This window comes from Biomphalaria glabrata, chromosome 7 (assembly GCF_947242115.1).
Source record: "Biomphalaria glabrata chromosome 7, xgBioGlab47.1, whole genome shotgun sequence".
Classification (NCBI taxonomy): Eukaryota; Metazoa; Mollusca; class Gastropoda; family Planorbidae; genus Biomphalaria; species Biomphalaria glabrata.
In genome coordinates this window covers 14,907,805-14,924,563 of record NC_074717.1, presented here as the reverse complement: position 1 = coordinate 14,924,563, position 16,759 = coordinate 14,907,805, and the positions used below count along the sequence as shown (strand labels likewise).

Genomic DNA, 16,759 nt, shown 5'->3' with positions numbered 1-16,759 from the left:
ATACTGAGACAAGCTGGTGGTGCTGTCTCAAGAGAGGTAAAAAAAAATGACTAAGTCCAACTCTCTCTTTTGATGAATATAAATTAGTCAACTTTACAAGTTGATTAGATGGTCACGCAGTGTGGTAGTAGGGTATACCATCACTCGTGTGTAGATTAGATTGCAAGCTCAGCAACACTGCAACAGTCAATTAATAGCTTGAAAAACAAACCTGACAAGGTGACTCGATCCAACGGTCAGCTTGTAGATCTAGATACTAGATATGTAGACTCAGATGACTTTCCGTACTCACAATAAACAGATAAACCTGATAAAATGAGGTATCTTCACTCTTGAGGTATATAGGTAGAGGTATACTGACGACGGACTGCCCTAAATCACTTCAACGGACGAAATAGTTCTGGATTCAGACACAATAGATATAGATCTAGTCAATATAGATCCAAGTTCAATCTAAAAATATCCAACATGGCTGACAAAGCTAGACGCTGGTAACGGTTTCGAATTTTCTCTAATAGAAAGTCTAGATCCACTGGAACAAAGATGCCAAAATCCAGCTGCAGTCCAGATAATTAGCACAGACGTAGGGTAGATCTAGTAGAAATAAACGAATGTTAATCCAGTACTTCTCCAGTGTACTTCGCCAAGTGTAGAATTGTAGATAGATATATCCAGAACACGAAGTTAACTAGATTGTAGATCAAAATGACGCCCTGGCCGTCGTGGGTCGCCACATCTGTTGATGGTCTATTTTGTTGATGAGTATATATATGTTACTGGTGCATGCGAGTCCATATGACACAACAACAGAATGAATCAAGAATATACTTAATAACGCAGGCTGATAACTTCAACAATTTAATAAACAATAAAAAGGGCACAGTCCTCTGTCGTCGCTAGCCTAGCGTCGTCCTCTTAGGCGTCTTGTCCGTTATTCTTCTTGTTCATTATCCTACTCTGTTCTTACTCGTCACATTACTTAGGAAAAACCCGATTCACATCGACTTCTACGCATCTTGTGTCATTACAACGTCCTTCAAATGTGGTCATTAACTTTTATTGAATTAATATGTAGATTTATGTAATATAATATTTATATAAATAGCAATGGAAATCGCAAAACGGCTAGAAATTACGATAAAATATAATGCTTTGAAAATTTTAAAAAAAGTTTATGGAGAAGACAGATGAGTTAAAAATGTAAATATCATTTTTTTTTTTTGGAATATTGGTCTCTTATTAATACTTATTCTGCTTATAGAAGATTGTTGATGTTCCACTTTAACCCCGCCTTCTCTATCATAAACCAAATATATTTACTACAATTTTCGAGAAGGTATGATTCCTCCATTCCTTTTGTATTCAGTAGGCCAACCTTATACAATTAATTTTTTCTTCAGAATGAAAAAAAAAAAACGACAAAAAAGGTTTCATACACTCATTATTAAACACACACACACACACACACACACATATAAAAAAAAACAACACTCGTTTCCCTAACTTTCAAAACTGCCAATGAAATTTAACTATCTTCATTTCCCTTATATATATTATTATTTTTATTACTGTTCTTATTATTATGATGGTTTTAACAGAAATGTGTCTACCAAAGTTTTTGGAAGGCCTCTAAAATATAATCCCCAGACTTCCATTTGAACACCTTTGTGTTTCCATACCCTTTAGTCCAGCGTGTAGCCTTCAGATTCACTACGTAACTTTTACGACTAAGTTTACATCTACCTGCGAAAAATCCTCTCATTTAAGTGAGAATGTGTGCGCGCCCCCCCCCATTCCCGCCCCGCCCATCCCATTTTAAGAGTACGACCCCCCCCCCTTTTTCCACAAGCAGAGGGCGATTGCGATTATATTTATCATCAACACTCCCCGACATAATAAAAATATTTTATAATACTTTTTAATCCTAAGTATTTACATTAGTAACTAAATATTTACACAATTTGCATAATCATCAATTTAAAAAAACTTACCAGTCAACCTTAGGGGTTGGTGATGGACGGAAGCAATGAGCGGAGAATCATCTCTACCTCCCCTCCCCTGAATGCTGTGATGTCTATATTATATAATGACTCAGGAGTCATTTGTTTCCACACATTCTCATGATTGTCATTTTCCCCATTTTGTCAGCTTTTCTTTAGTGAGAATCGTTATGGTTGCTATTTTTTTGAGAACGTCACCGATAGCCCATAGCCTAAGGATAACATATACGTTAACATTTTTAAACTACTTTCAAAATTAAGGTCGCTAATTAAAGAGTGCCTAATTATCCGGTGCCTAATTTTCCACCTTGTCAAAAAGTGCCTAATTATCCGGTGCCTAAATTTCCGGGTGCCTAATTATCCGGGTGCCTAAATTTCCGGGTGCCTAAATATCCGGGTGCCTAAATTTCCGGGTGCCTAAATATCCGGTGCCTAAATATCCGTAAATACGCGGTGCCTAAATATCCGGTGCCTAAATTTCCTAAATTCGAGTTATATACTTTCTGTAGTTGATTCTGTAAAAATATATATCTTTAATGTATTATTTCTGATCTCAAGTTGGTTACAATCATATTCCCTTAAAGTTTTCGTTTCGGAATAATATTTAGATGAAGACGTCTGATTGACTGAGAGATGAAATGAATTAAACGAAATGTAGCGGCGATTTTCTCGTTCAAGTGACGTCAACAAAAAATCGAAAATGAAATATTTATGTCTGCACTCACATTCGTCTCGTATTCATTCAGACAATCTTTTTCAATCCCCTCCAATCTTTCATCCTGAACTTATCCCCTCCCCCCCTCTCTCTCTCTCTCACTTTATAGATCTATTTATACGAGCCCATGTTGTCATCTAGACATCATTTAATTCCATTAGAAAGTAAAATCCGGACAATTGGATATATTCTATATATATATGATTCAACTCCCCACCCCTCCCCTGTATGACTACTGGTCAAGAAGACGAGTACAATGCTCAGAGAAGAATGAAAGGGGGAAAAAAAGATACAGAAACATTGTGTGTGTGTGGGGGGGGTGAAGAAGGGAGCAGATAAGACATTCAGGGAGTGTAATGATCAGATAGGAAAAAGGTTCAATAGGTCAGTTCGGGTTTGACGTCACAGCCCTTTGAGTGAATGGCCGAGCTAGAGGAAGCCAAGAAACTTTGAGGAGCACAGGAAGGGGAGGTAAGAACAACCTAACAGAAAAAACAAACGAGTTGGAGAGGAAAGAGTCAAACTAAAAGGCTGGGCTGGGGGTGGCGGGGGGGGGGCGCTGGAAGTGATGAGCTTTTAAGAGTGACATATTCTGTCCGAGGGCATCCGGATATCTGAGTCAGTATGTAGCACTCACACAACAAAGTGGATCTTCTGTGTGTATATGTGTGTGTCTTATGAAATATATTTGTGTGTGAAAAGACCGCGATGTTAATACGAAGGTAGTGTACTCAGCAAGACTTTTGAAATAATAAAAATGTCTGCACATCAAGATTTATGCATATTTTTTTTAAAAAGCTGCACACACGCAATGAAGTATGGTTATACATCATACCCCTAGTTCATTGACTGACTGATATACTTATCTCCAATTCTCCCACTTGGGGCCTCTAATACTACTATTATTATCCTGTTGTTACTTACCATGTACAACTAAGCACGTGCTATGCTCGACAAATCTAGCTGTCAAATGTTTATGTGTGGGCGTGTCTTTATATATTACGTTTCCCGTTTTAAATGTGTACAATTATGACCAAAACTTTTGACTAGTCTCTGTGCTGGGGATAAAAGTTCTAATAGACTCGCTCTTTTTTATTATTTTTCTCCTTGACAACTGTCTCAGTAGGCCTCCTTTCCACCCCCTTCCTCCAAGTCTGATATTAAATGTAACAGACATTCATAATTACAAGGTTGGGAGGACCTCGCCTCAAGCCTCCTCCCAAGCCACCCTTGTGAGATTCTTCTTACCCCCCCCCCACTTCGTGTAATTTAGATATTGTATAGATTTGTTGGGCTAGGTAATTGAGTGAGTTCGAGCTATATTTAGCCCGCTACTGTCGGTTGTGTCAATGAAGCTGATTCTATTCTTGGCTTCCATACGATCAAATTAACTTCCGAGTTGTCCTTCAATACCCCCAGCCTTATCTCCCCTTTTCATTCTTCTAGTCAGATGACTTCGTAGTGACCTTGGTGTCTCTAAATAGAATGAGCACAAAAAAATAAAGTTCATTTTAATTTATTTGTTTGTATCCAAGGGTGTCTTAGTTCACTCTGGACTATTTGGGAATAGAATAGAGACAACTGAGAAATAGGGGAAAAAAATACCAAGAACACAAGCCTTCATCATCCGAGATTATTTGATATATTTTTAGAAATATAGATCTAGAGTCCAGCCTTTTGTGGCAATCAATGTCTATAGGTATAGGTCTTTACTTTGCCAATTCACTGGAAAATAAATACGATTTTTGATACTTTGAGCTGATTGGGGGGGGGGGGGGTTCGCTTGAAACACCGAATGTTGAGAAGTTGACGTCATGAGCTACTTCCGGTTAGCTGGTGTCAAGCTGAGTCTCAGTAGGTCAACACTCATGGGTCAACTGAAGTACCCAATTAGTACATTGATATTGGACAGACGTTGGTTAAAGCAGAGAGTTTTTTTTTTTACTGCTGGCACAGCTCAACATTTCTTGTGACTTGAGGGACATCAGAGTTGAAGAGTTTTACTTCCTCAACATGTAAGTGAGTACAACCACCAGCACAACCACCACCGCAACCACCACCACAAATATAAGGACAAGATTTGTTGTCTTAAAGACTGGCCAATGAAGTGGAAGAAAAATATTTGTCAAACTAAAGAACATCGTGCATTTCAATAATAATAATAATAAGAAGAAGAAGACGAATATATAACTAGTTGACCCACGGCGTAGTATACGTTGCTATTTTGCAGGGCCAACCTTAGGCCACTGCAACCTATGCAACTTTCATAGGACCCGAGCTAATTCTAGGTGTAATACTACTTTTTCTCCCCCGCCTCTTTTTTTTTACGTGGGGTAACTCTAGTCCGACTTGCAGAAATAAAAGAGTGATCTTTCCTTTACTTCTTGGTGTCCAAACTGTTGAGCCATGATGAGAATTATATATATAGATATGTTTTTATTATTCTGAAGACAATTTTGGGAGTCTCTTCAGTTCCATGTCAAAATCTAGTACGGGACTGAAGCAAAGCACGTGTGTGTGGTGAGTGTGTGGTGTGTGAGGTGTGTTTGTGTGTGTTTAAAGAGAGTGAGAGAGATAGAAGTAAAGATAAGACACGAAGATCTATTGTTTGTAAAGTAAAGATAAGACACGAAGATCTATTGTTTGTAAAGTAAAGATAAGACACGAAGATCTATTGTCTGTAGTTCAAAGAGAGATTACAAATGAACAAGACAGAACAGACGAGAGACTGATGACATTTATTACAAAGCTTCTATCAACTCTCTGGTCAAAAGTTTGTACAAGTTATTTCTCGCACATCCAATCTCGGATTAAGGTGAAATTTGGCACAATTATTTCTTTTACATCACAAGAATCATTAAAAAAGTAACCAATTAGTTAATAAAATATTTTTAATTAACAAGGGAAAGAAATTTTGCTTGACAGATGTGGTGGTATAAGTTGAATTAGTTCTCTCGAGGACTCAAGCCTTGAATGAACATTTTTTTTATGCGATTAAAAAAACGATGATGTAAACATTGACCAAGATACCCCCATCTTACCTCCCCCTTTCACAACTGGTCCAGACAAGGGATAGGATCATGGCGCATTGAGCAAGCTAAAAGCTGAACAGAAACTATTGTAAAGATATTTCTATCGCACAGACTTATATGTTTAGGTCAATCCTACATATAATATAATCCAAACTAATTGATATAAGCTCTGTTTTTTTTCAGTATTTTTGTTCTTCCTCAATACTTTACTGTTGCGTTCTTCCTCAATACTTTACTGTTGCGTTCTTCCTCAATACTTTACTGTTGCGTTCTTCATTCTGTTGCTGTTACAACATTTCTCTGTTTCTAGAGTTGATATAAATCTTCCCACGACCCAGAACTCTGCATTCGATTTGTGGTATTGTCCCCTGAATTTAAATTTTAAAATGTTGAAACCTTAAAGCGACACACACAGATACATTTTAAGACCTTTCTAATTAGATTTAATTCAGTAATATTCATTTATCGATCTTTAATCCATTTTAGCAGGCATGTGACTTTCACTGACCTAGATTGAGTGATGTCTTCCATTTACTTCTGTCTGTTGTTCATCTTCTGGTTCCTGTTTTAGTGATCAATCAATTCATTGTGTTGGTCCGTGACAAGTCTAGAGGGAAAGAAAGAAAGAAAAAAGAGGATTACAAGAAAATTAAAATGCCAGATTCATATTAAAACACAAAAACATTGTGGGAGGGGGGGGGGAAGAAGAGAGAGGGATAGAAAAAGAGAAAGCGAGCCAGTGATAGATAGTGAGAGAGATAGAGAGATAGATAGAAAGAGAGAGAGCGAGAGAGAGAGAGACGGGAGAAAGGATTGGAAAGGATCTTGGCAAACTTCCACCTGATATTTACTTACAAATGACCTATGGGGAAAAGATAATTAAAAGTTAATAGATAAACTTGGCTCAGCGGGATACGCCTATGCATTCAAGCTTGTATAATATACAAGTATAGTTGAGCTAATAGGGGTCACTGGGAAGATATGTAGACAGTTATTTTTCATAGAATTCGGTGAAACAAGATTTGCTTAAACTGATGTAAACATGGCGTAAATGTTCCCCAATATTAACAGATGTCTTCTAGGAAAGTTTAACATTAAGAATGAATCCAACAATTCAGATTGGCTTACATCATCCCACCGGCGTCACATAAACATAAATAAACATAACTGACCTATAAATAAAACGCGTGTATAAAAACTACTATTTTAAATTTCCTTTACACCAGGTGATGGAGAGATGACCTCGACTACCATTGTTCACGTCTTACTGGACGGCGAGGAGTCGATCATGGAGTTTATTGATGGCGCAAATGTAAGTACTGACCACGACTCTTTGTTTACAAACTGACACTGACCCTTAGTAATATTTTATTTTATTTTGTAGAGACCTCAGCTTCAGAATTTGTGTGTAGGTTTAGTTTTTGTCTCCTAACACCTCTAAGTTTCCTAACCTTAACTCTTTAATTCCAGGCTGGCTAACTGTTATTATCATAATAAGAACTCCTTAATTCTATTGATAAAACTACTAAATATAGAGGAAAGAAGTCAAACAAGGGAGATAATCTAGATTAGGATATCTATCATTCAACTCTATTGCTTCATCCTTCAGGTCTATCATTCAACTCCATACTTTCTTCCTCCAGGCTTATCAGATGGATGACATCAACGTGGATGCCTACATTGTGGTCTTTTCCATAGTGGACCGCAATTCTTTTCTGGTGGCCAAGGACCTAGCTCGACAACTGAGAGTCAACTTGGGCACAGATCGGGCCATTATTCTGGTTGCTAACAAAACAGATTTGGTCCGAAAGAGACAAGTGTCTGTTGATGGTGAGGAATGTGATGAGTTTAACTTTCTTAGTCACTTCTGGTTAGGTCGGTAACTTACTTAGTCACTTCTGGTTAGGTCGGTAACTTACTTAGTCACTTCTGGTTAGGTCGGTACCAAGACTCTGATGGACAGTCCAGGGTTACATTGCATCCAAGTTTCTGAGCACAAAAACAACAAACTTTAGGCACCAGTACGTGTGTGTGACCTCAATAAACTAAATACCAAAAGTCTGGTGTCCTTTTTAGACTATTGTTGAAATGGTCTATTAGACTGGGTAACATTTGTATTGTTTAGGGCAGTGATGTCCATCAAATGTTCACAATGTCATGGCCCTAATGTGTTTGAAATGTTACAAATGTTGGACACTTGCGCCCCTACTTCATTTAGACAAAGTCTCGTCCAAATGTGACAGATGACATGTACAATTCCAAACTTTATTGTGAGGATTGTAACTTCAACTGTTTTTAAATGACTTGTTGCTAGACTATATAGATGAGTTGTATCTCTGCACATGTAAAGTACGAGAGAAACTTATAGACCCGAAACACGCACACGTCCAAATCTGATCAATTGTCTGCCAGTGATGTCGCCATGAATTTAGCAGACATCTGAAAATTAAAAAGAAAAAAATTTTGAATAGAGAGGAAATATTTTTACAAATATATGTCCAAGCAGCCTGACCGTACGGTATGCGCGTGCAGTGGACAGTCGTTTAGTCGTTTCAATGGTGCCGGGCTCATACCTACCCGCTGCCAACCCCCGTTGTCCTGCAGGAGTTTTGGACTAGAATGTAGATTATGTTCAATTCTAAAGGAACATCCGACAACAAGCAAAACATTTTACAAACAAACAATCGTGGCACCCCGCTACCAACAAGTTTTAATAGGGGAATAAAAAGCTGACCATGATGTTGATATACATTTCTGTTACTTCTCAAGTGGCAGTGATTGAGTATTTATTGTTATTTAGAAACCTGTCAACTAAAAATAACACAGTCAGACAGATTATAATTGCTTTCACGTTTCAATCCTCTCTATCTACAAAACAAATTTCTTTTTCTTGAAGCAACACACAGCGCCAGCTACTTCATTAAGATTACGATCAATTATTGAAATAAAGTTATTTAGGTCAAGGCCGGGATCTTCACACGAAGGTTACTGACATATTTATGTATATGAAACGTTATAAATAGAAGAAGGGTTGAGCGTTTAGAAACTGAATAGCAACTTCTTGTCATGACAGTAGTGGTTGAAGTTTGCAGGGGAGGGCATACTGTTTGTGTGTGTGTTAGTGTGTGTACATTTATTAGTGGGTTTGTATGTTTGTGAGCGTTTGTGTGAGTCACGTTATTGTTTATTAAGATAATGAGTGGTTCTATAAATAGACTGAATAGCAAAACAACGATATCTGAGGAGATTTATAAAGATGGCAGGTACAAATTACGAGAGCCATTTTTTGTTGTTCTTCTATAAATAGCCTGAAAGATGCTAACACTGGGGGAGCATTTGAAAATCCATAGGTCAAGGACGTTTATGTGTCTATGTTTTCGCGTTCTGACATTTGTTATCACAAGAAGAAATCTATATCGCTGTGACTTTTTTGTTTTGTTTATTGCAATAGACATAGAGATATGACAGCTGTGTGTGTATGTGTGTGGGTCTATAGAAGTAGATCTATATTTGTGAAACTGAAGTTGAAGCCTCTCGTGTATGTGAGACTGTATGTGCGGAAAATCTTTTCTATTTCTGTAGGTGTGTGTATATATATTAAAAAGTCTGTTTCTACCGAAGCGATGCAATGAAGTTCTCTAGTGCAATCCACGTGACCTCAGACTTTCATAAACGTTGCCCTCCAGGTGTTAAAAGGTCGTCTATGTCTTCTGCTAGGGTTGAGGCCCATATTACAAGTCTGCGAAGTTTTAAACTAAAGAACATGACCTGACTATCTTTGATAAGGTCAGCCGTTGGCTTCATTTCAAAGTGTTTTGTAAGGAGGAAAGATGAAGAAACAAAATGAGAGAAACTTGAATGCGAGGTATCAAGGAGAATAGTGAACAGATGATTCAAGAACAATAACTTTAGCTAGGACAACGTGGAGATAACGTCTAAATTGTCTAGAGTTATCTTCCTACTACTGACCAAGAGAAAAGAGTCCTAGAATCCGTTCTCTCCTGGGGGGCTCCCTAGTGCTATTAGAGCATGGAATGGGTTGCCTGAGCTAGCCAGGAAAACCAGTGACTTGGCTGAATTTAAGTCATTGATTAATATGCATGACTAAATGCATGACGCGTAGGACGTAATCATCTTCTTTTTTGAAGTAACGTCTGTATTATATAAGAAGATAATACTACACTCCTCATTCAATCTTCGCACTCGAAGTCAGGCCTTAGTATTATTCGTTTTCAAACAGCTCTGAACAGAAACAAAAAGATATCAACCACAAGAGACTTTATCTAATTAAAACAACACTGGAAAATCTAAAATAAAAAGGAATTATGGAAACTACATCCTGGGAATAATTAATAAGTTGGTCAGTGGTGACAGTGTCCGGAGAGTAGTCACAGCAGAGGCGTAGTAAGCAAATCGTCCTTCCGGGGCAAGAAACTTTATAGCACCCCCCCCATGAACATCACATAGAAATATTGGCTTTTAAATAAAAAATATTTAATAATAATAATAAGATACAAATAACCTTATAATGAATTACCAACTAAAGTATCTTTAGGGGCGCCCTTCAGCATGTGGCGCACACCCCCACCCCCCCTTTTACCTCAACTCACTACGCCTCTTGTTCAAAGTGTCATTATAATTTTATGTCAATTGAAAACTTTTAAACCAATAATGATTCAAAATTATTCATGTATTAACAATCTCACTGAGGCTCATTATCATTATCATTCAACTCCATTTGAGGGAATACCTGGGAGGGTCAAATCCTCTTTTCTAAAAACCCTGGACAGAAAGCATATCATTAAACAGGTCAAGCATGTGGCTTCACAGACCTGTCGAGTCGGAGGTCAGCAAATCTGGTGCAGGTGAAACCGGAGGATTTCCAGCTACCCGTCGCCTCAGCGTGGCCCTCCGGTGGAAACATCCAGAGGTGGATCTGGACAGGCTAAGAACGAGTAGCGAACCAGGCCTTCTAGCAGGTCTCCCTGGGTGAGCTTTTGTTTTTTTTATCTCACTCGGGGTGGGGATGGAACAAGTAACCTGCAACCCAGTCCAAAAAGTCCGCCACGCCGTTCCACAAAGGGGGTCGTCATCAGTTCCGGATTGCTGGATTGGCGGCCCTTGCACGGAACAGTGGCGGTTACAGTATAGGAATATGAGACAAGCTCCCCGCAGTTAGCGCTGTCCCTGACACTTATAGCGGGTGACTTAAGACTCGGGGACGGTGCGCTGTGTACACGGCACGGCCCGGTTTTACCAGTCAGTCAACCAATATGGCCGCCTACCGTTGGGTGCACTCAGACAGGACAGGGGTGAAGAGCCCCATGTCCAGGCCTGGTGGTTGGATAAAAGCCTTTCTAACCATCAACGGGATAATGGCGCCTACGGCGCCGATTCCCTACTGGACTTCATCGAAGGTGCAGGTGAAATGAAAATGAGACACGATTTTCTCTTCCTACTCGCAGCGGGGAGTACCGTGAGTTGGGGATACCGTGAGTCGGGGGTATCGCGAGTTGGGGATACCGTGAGTCGTGGGTACCGTGAGTTGGGGATACCGTGAGTCGTGGGTACCGTGAGTTGGGGATACCGTGAGTCGTGGGTACCGTGAGTCGTGGGTACCGTGAGTCGTGGGTACCGTGAGTCGTGGGTACCGTGAGTTGGGGATACCGTGAGTCGTGGGTACCGTGAGTCGTGGGTACCGTGAGTCGTGGGTACCGTGAGTTGGGGATACCGTGAGTCATGGGTACCGTGAGTCGGGGGTATCGCGAGTCGTGGGTACCGTGAGTTGGGGATACCGTGAGTCGTGGGTACCGTGAGTCGGGGGTATCGCGAGTCGTGGGTATCGCGAGTTGGGGATACCGTGAGTCGTGGGTACCGTGAGTCGTGGGTACCGTGAGTCGTGGGTACCGTGAGTCGTGGGTATCGCGAGTTGGGGGTACCGTGAGTTGGGGGTACCGTGAGTCGTGGGTACCGTGAGTCGTGGGTACCGTGAGTCGTGGGTACCGTGAGTCGGGGGTATCGCGAGTTGGGGATATCGTGAGTCGTGGGTACCGTGAGTCGTGGGTACCGTGAGTTGGGGATACCGTGAGTCGTGGGTACCGTGAGTCGGGGGTACCGTGAGTCGTGGGTACCGTGAGTTGGGGATACCGTGAGTCGTGGGTACCGTGAGTCGGGGGTATCGCGAGTCGTGGGTATCGCGAGTTGGGGATACCGTGAGTCGTGGGTACCGTGAGTCGTGGGTACCGTGAGTCGTGGGTATCGCGAGTTGGGGATACCGTGAGTTGGGGGTATCGCGAGTTGGGGATACCGTGAGTTGGGGGTATCGCGAGTTGGGGGTATCGTGAGTCGGGGATACCGTGAGTTGGGGATACTGTGAGTTGGGGGTATCGTGAGTTGGGGGTATCGTGAGTTGGGGGTATCGCGAGTTGGGGATACTGTGAGTTGGGGGTATCGCGAGTTGGGGGTATCGCGAGTTGGGGGTACTGTGAGTTGGGGGTATCGCGAGTTGGGGGTACTGTGAGTTGGGGGTATCGCGAGTTGGGTGTTCCGTGAGTCGTGGGTATCGAGAGTTGGGTGTTCGTGAGTTGGGTGTTCCGTGAGTCGTGGGTACCGTGAGTCGTGGGTACCGTGAGTTGGGGGTACCGTGAGTCGGGGGTACCGTGAGTTGGGGGTACGGTGAGTCGGGGGTACCGTGAGTTGGGGGTACCGTGAGTCGGGGGTACCGTGAGTTGGGGTACCGTGAGTCGGGGGTACCGTGAGTCCGGGGTACCGTGAGTTTGGGGTACCGTGAGTTGGGGTACCGTGACTCGAAGTTTGTAGCTGTTAAATATGACGTAGACAGTTATAAATACAGCGTTACAAGATAGTAAGTACTCATAATATCATCTCGATAGCGCTAGTCTAAATACACCATTTGTGTTGCCTCTTTAAAAAGAAGGTTTTGATAAACTCTTGGTGAATATGTAAATAACTCGCCAGTTCTGGATACATTTTTACATTTTTAAAATTGATTTTTAGCACACTAAAAGGTTATATTAAATTAAGTTTCTCTGTAAACGCTCCAATATCTTGGTGAATATGTAAAATTTAAATAAATCTCCAGTTCTAGAAACATTTCTAGAAACATTTTGACATTTATTTACATGATAACACACGAACAGTTTCTACGTATGAAAAAAGACACAAAAAAAAAAGATTTGAAAAGATTGTTTTTGTTTAGCACAAAGAAGTGACTTTGATTTGTTCTGTTCAGTTACATATCAGCGCCATAATGTATACAAATTAACTCAATTGGTCGAATTTAACACTAATTTCTTGTTCATTTCTTCTCCAGAAGCTCGACTCATCGCCTCAGCATTTGACTGTAAATACATAGAGACTTCAGCAGCACTGAATCATCAAATAGACGAACTCGTGGCGGGCACCTTGGGCCAGATTCGTCACCAACTTCTTCCTCCAGGTTCAGCTTTGATGCCCCCGCCTCCGACCAAGTCTCGAAGCAGAACTCCTTCCCCAGTGTCATTCTTCAACAAACTCTTTCGTCGTAACGCGAAAGGATCCGCTTCCTGCGAGGGCATCTTCATGAAGTAGATGGATTGTGGGATAGCGCGCGTCTTGCAGTGTTTTCTTCCAATCAGACCAATCATCTTGCTTTGTTTTCAGTTCGAGTTTTTATTTTGTTGCGTGTTGCCTTTGTTGATAGCATCAAAGGTGGACTCAACAAACTGAACATACAACTAGTTTGTGATGTCAAGTGATAAACAGCATCCAAGTCACATGACTACTTATCCTAGCTGCTACTCTTTGCTGACTGTCATTTTGACTCCCCTGACTATGCTTGCTCTTCCTGGTCACATGACAGGTCAGGTGACTTGACAATTGTATGCAGAAAAGAAAGTGAATATTTACTTTTAAAAAAAAAAAATGTTGAGCAACAGGATTCAACATTTTGCACTTGAAATTGATCCTCAGTCATTATAGACACACCTCCGGAAGTATTGATCCTCAGTCATTATAGACACACCTCCGGAAGTATTGATCCTCAGTCATTATAGACACACCTCCGGAAGTATTGATCCTCAGTCATTATAGACACACCTCCGGAAGTGTTGATCCTCAGTCATTATAGACACACCTCCGGAAGTGTTGATCCTCAGTCATTATAGACACACCTCCGGAAGTATTGATCCTCAGTCATTATAGACACACCTCCGGAAGTATTGATCCTCAGTCATTATAGACACACCTCCGGAAGTATTGATCCTCAGTCATTATAGACACACCTCCGGAAGTGTTGATCCTCAGTCATTATAGACACACCTCCGGAAGTGTTGTGTACAAGATATGCTCACAGATGGAGCCTAAGGGGCCTAATGTTATAGGAACACATAGCAACATGTCCACAACATGTCAGTTATATATCAAGCCGACTGCAGACTTGCCACTAATAGATCTACATTCTGTGTCAATGATTGCATTAGTCATCGGTTAGTTAACTGTAACCTCTAACGGTGGCAACTTCTAGCATAAGAGTTACCTCTTTCCATTGCACTGTGCTAAAGGTTTACATTCTAGTTGAACTCTATGGTTGATGGTGATTCTGTTTTAAAACAAGATTGTCATGTATTTGTACTTTGTATGCATTGAAAAAAAGGGGAAACAATTTTAAGATCAATAAAACAATAGAATTGTATCTAAGGCAGGGGGATGAAGATTATAAATATATTATATATATATATATATATATATATATATATATATATATATATATATATATATATATATATATATATATATATATAGCAAAAATGTTTGAGTTATCTAATTAATTAACAAATTTCTTTAATTTTTAATTTAAGTTCACGTCAGTAGCCTAGTTCCTCTGTGGGTAGTCCATGAACACTATGTTTACGGTACATTTGTTTCAAAGAATGTAGAGGTATAAGTTTTTCGGTCAATAGACTTATATGTGTTGACTCATCAGAACATTAACAAAAGAAAAAACAACAATATACCTGAGAGAAGATGTAGATCTAATGGAGACATCCAACTGAAATAAAAATGTATTTAAAAAGACATTAACATTTCTTTATGTACTCTAAAAGCTAAATCTGCTATTTCCATTCTTATATTGCCTTTGTATGCTGTAGATATTGTTGTACACAAGAAGTGAACTCAAATTTATGACTCGTATTGACCTTCAAACTCTCTTAATGAATAGGATACCAAAATGAAATGAGTTTGTCTTGACCTCATTATTTTAATGTACATTTCCTCTTACCAACCTCCACACGGATCTTAAAAATAGCTCTAAGAATATTCCTAGAAATTTTACAGTTTATGCTTATTATTGGGAAAAGCTAATTGGCCAGACGGGAAAAAGTCTCGTTTGACCATTATAATTTTCCAAACTATAATCTTTCCAAAACAAAAATTTGGTCTGGAGATCTAGACAATTTATAATTGTATATCATAAACCTAGGTCAGCGGATATTCCCTGGATAAACAATGTTCCTTTGTTATATCTCAATCACTGAGTTAATGGGCATCATTCACCAATCGTAAACAAACAACATTTTGCCACGTGGTTCTCTATATCTTCTATACAAATTACGCAATCCATAAAGGCTGTCACGTGAGACGTAGTTTCCATTGTTTTATCAATATTATCACCTGGCCAAATGCTGTTTGTTTACGATTGGTGAATGAGGTCCATTGAATATAGTTATCGTTCCTTCCCAATGTGACCAGCTTCATGAAGGAGATATTGTCTCTCTCTCTCTTAATGGTTTACAATTTGTTTTTACAAAAAGTCATCCGTTGTTTTTAATGTTATTTGATTGTCATTCTTTATGTCAGCTTGTTTAGACCATGTGTTGGAGATCATTGATTCTGTACAGCTGACATGTGCTGAAGTTTTTGTTCTACATTTATGCCAATGATAGAGACGAAGTAAACTAGAGGATAGACTCTAAGAATACTTGCATGTGTAGCTGCAGGTTTTGTTGTTGTTTTTTTTTTGTTGGGTTTAACATTCGGAATAAAACCGAAACAGTCTTTTCACAAATGTGTACAAGAAAGGAAAATCCCATCTGAACCAGGGCCTAAATACAGGCACACAGAAAGGATCTATTACAAATATGCATACGAAATGTACAAAATAAAGAAGAAATTAAGTTTGATTTAAAAGTATTCAAATAGTTCATAATTTTAACTTTTATCAATGTCTATTCATTATAGGCCACACAAGAGGGGCAGCAAACAACTCGCTGATGGCTTCAATAAAAACTTTGCCCTGGGTGAAGGCATAAAATATTGAATAAACACGAGGAAACAAGAGAAGATAATTCCTTGGTTGTAGAGACTTAACTGTGATATTAGTTATTACATAAAAATTGTCCGCTCTACACATGGGTCATCTGTTTGGTAAGCAGTACATGTCAACATTCAAGTTTCAATGTTTTCCTTACAAATGTCAAAAGGTGCAAAGTACAAACTATCAACAAACACAATCTGACCATCCTCTTTACGAACTACACGTTTGAGGTGTGAAACTCTTTCCGATGGGATTATTTTGTTTGGCGGCTGGTTCTATTATTGTAATTGATGTATTCTTACATTCTGAATATAAGTAGTCACTGAATGTATTGTTCAACAGATATGAGTCAGTGTGAGCCTAGCCTAACGGATGGTATTACAGTGATTGGTTGACCAAGGGACAATGCTGTTAGAGAATGACCAATCTCCATGTCCTGACCAGAGGAGGAAGAGAATATACTCCTTTAATTTAAATAAACAAAGGTCTACTGGGATACACGGGGGCCTGGTGGTTGGCTTCCGAACCAAAGTGTCCCGAGTTCGAATCTTTATGAAGACTGGAGTTTTTTATTTCTGGCACCTTGGGGTGCTCCAGCCAGCACTAGCGTGTGCCTGACATGGGTCAAGTGAAGGCGGCTGGACGTTCACCTGACCACAACGTTAACAGTGGGCCATTGAAACAGATGACAGTTACC

General features: G+C 39.8%; 1 protein-coding gene across 1 annotated transcript in view; it reads left to right on the top strand.

The window, feature by feature from the left end:
* LOC106070747 (GTP-binding protein GEM-like) overlaps positions 1–15,726 on the top strand; it is an 83,088-nt gene extending 67,362 nt beyond the window's left edge. The window contains exons 6-8 of the mRNA XM_056034535.1: positions 6,974–7,059; positions 7,391–7,577; positions 13,081–15,726. Coding sequence (XP_055890510.1) covers positions 6,974–7,059; positions 7,391–7,577; positions 13,081–13,337 — 530 coding nt within the window. The 3' untranslated portion in view covers positions 13,338–15,726. The remainder of the gene's footprint in view (positions 1–6,973; positions 7,060–7,390; positions 7,578–13,080) is intronic.
* The last annotated feature ends 1,033 nt before the right edge of the window (positions 15,727–16,759 follow it).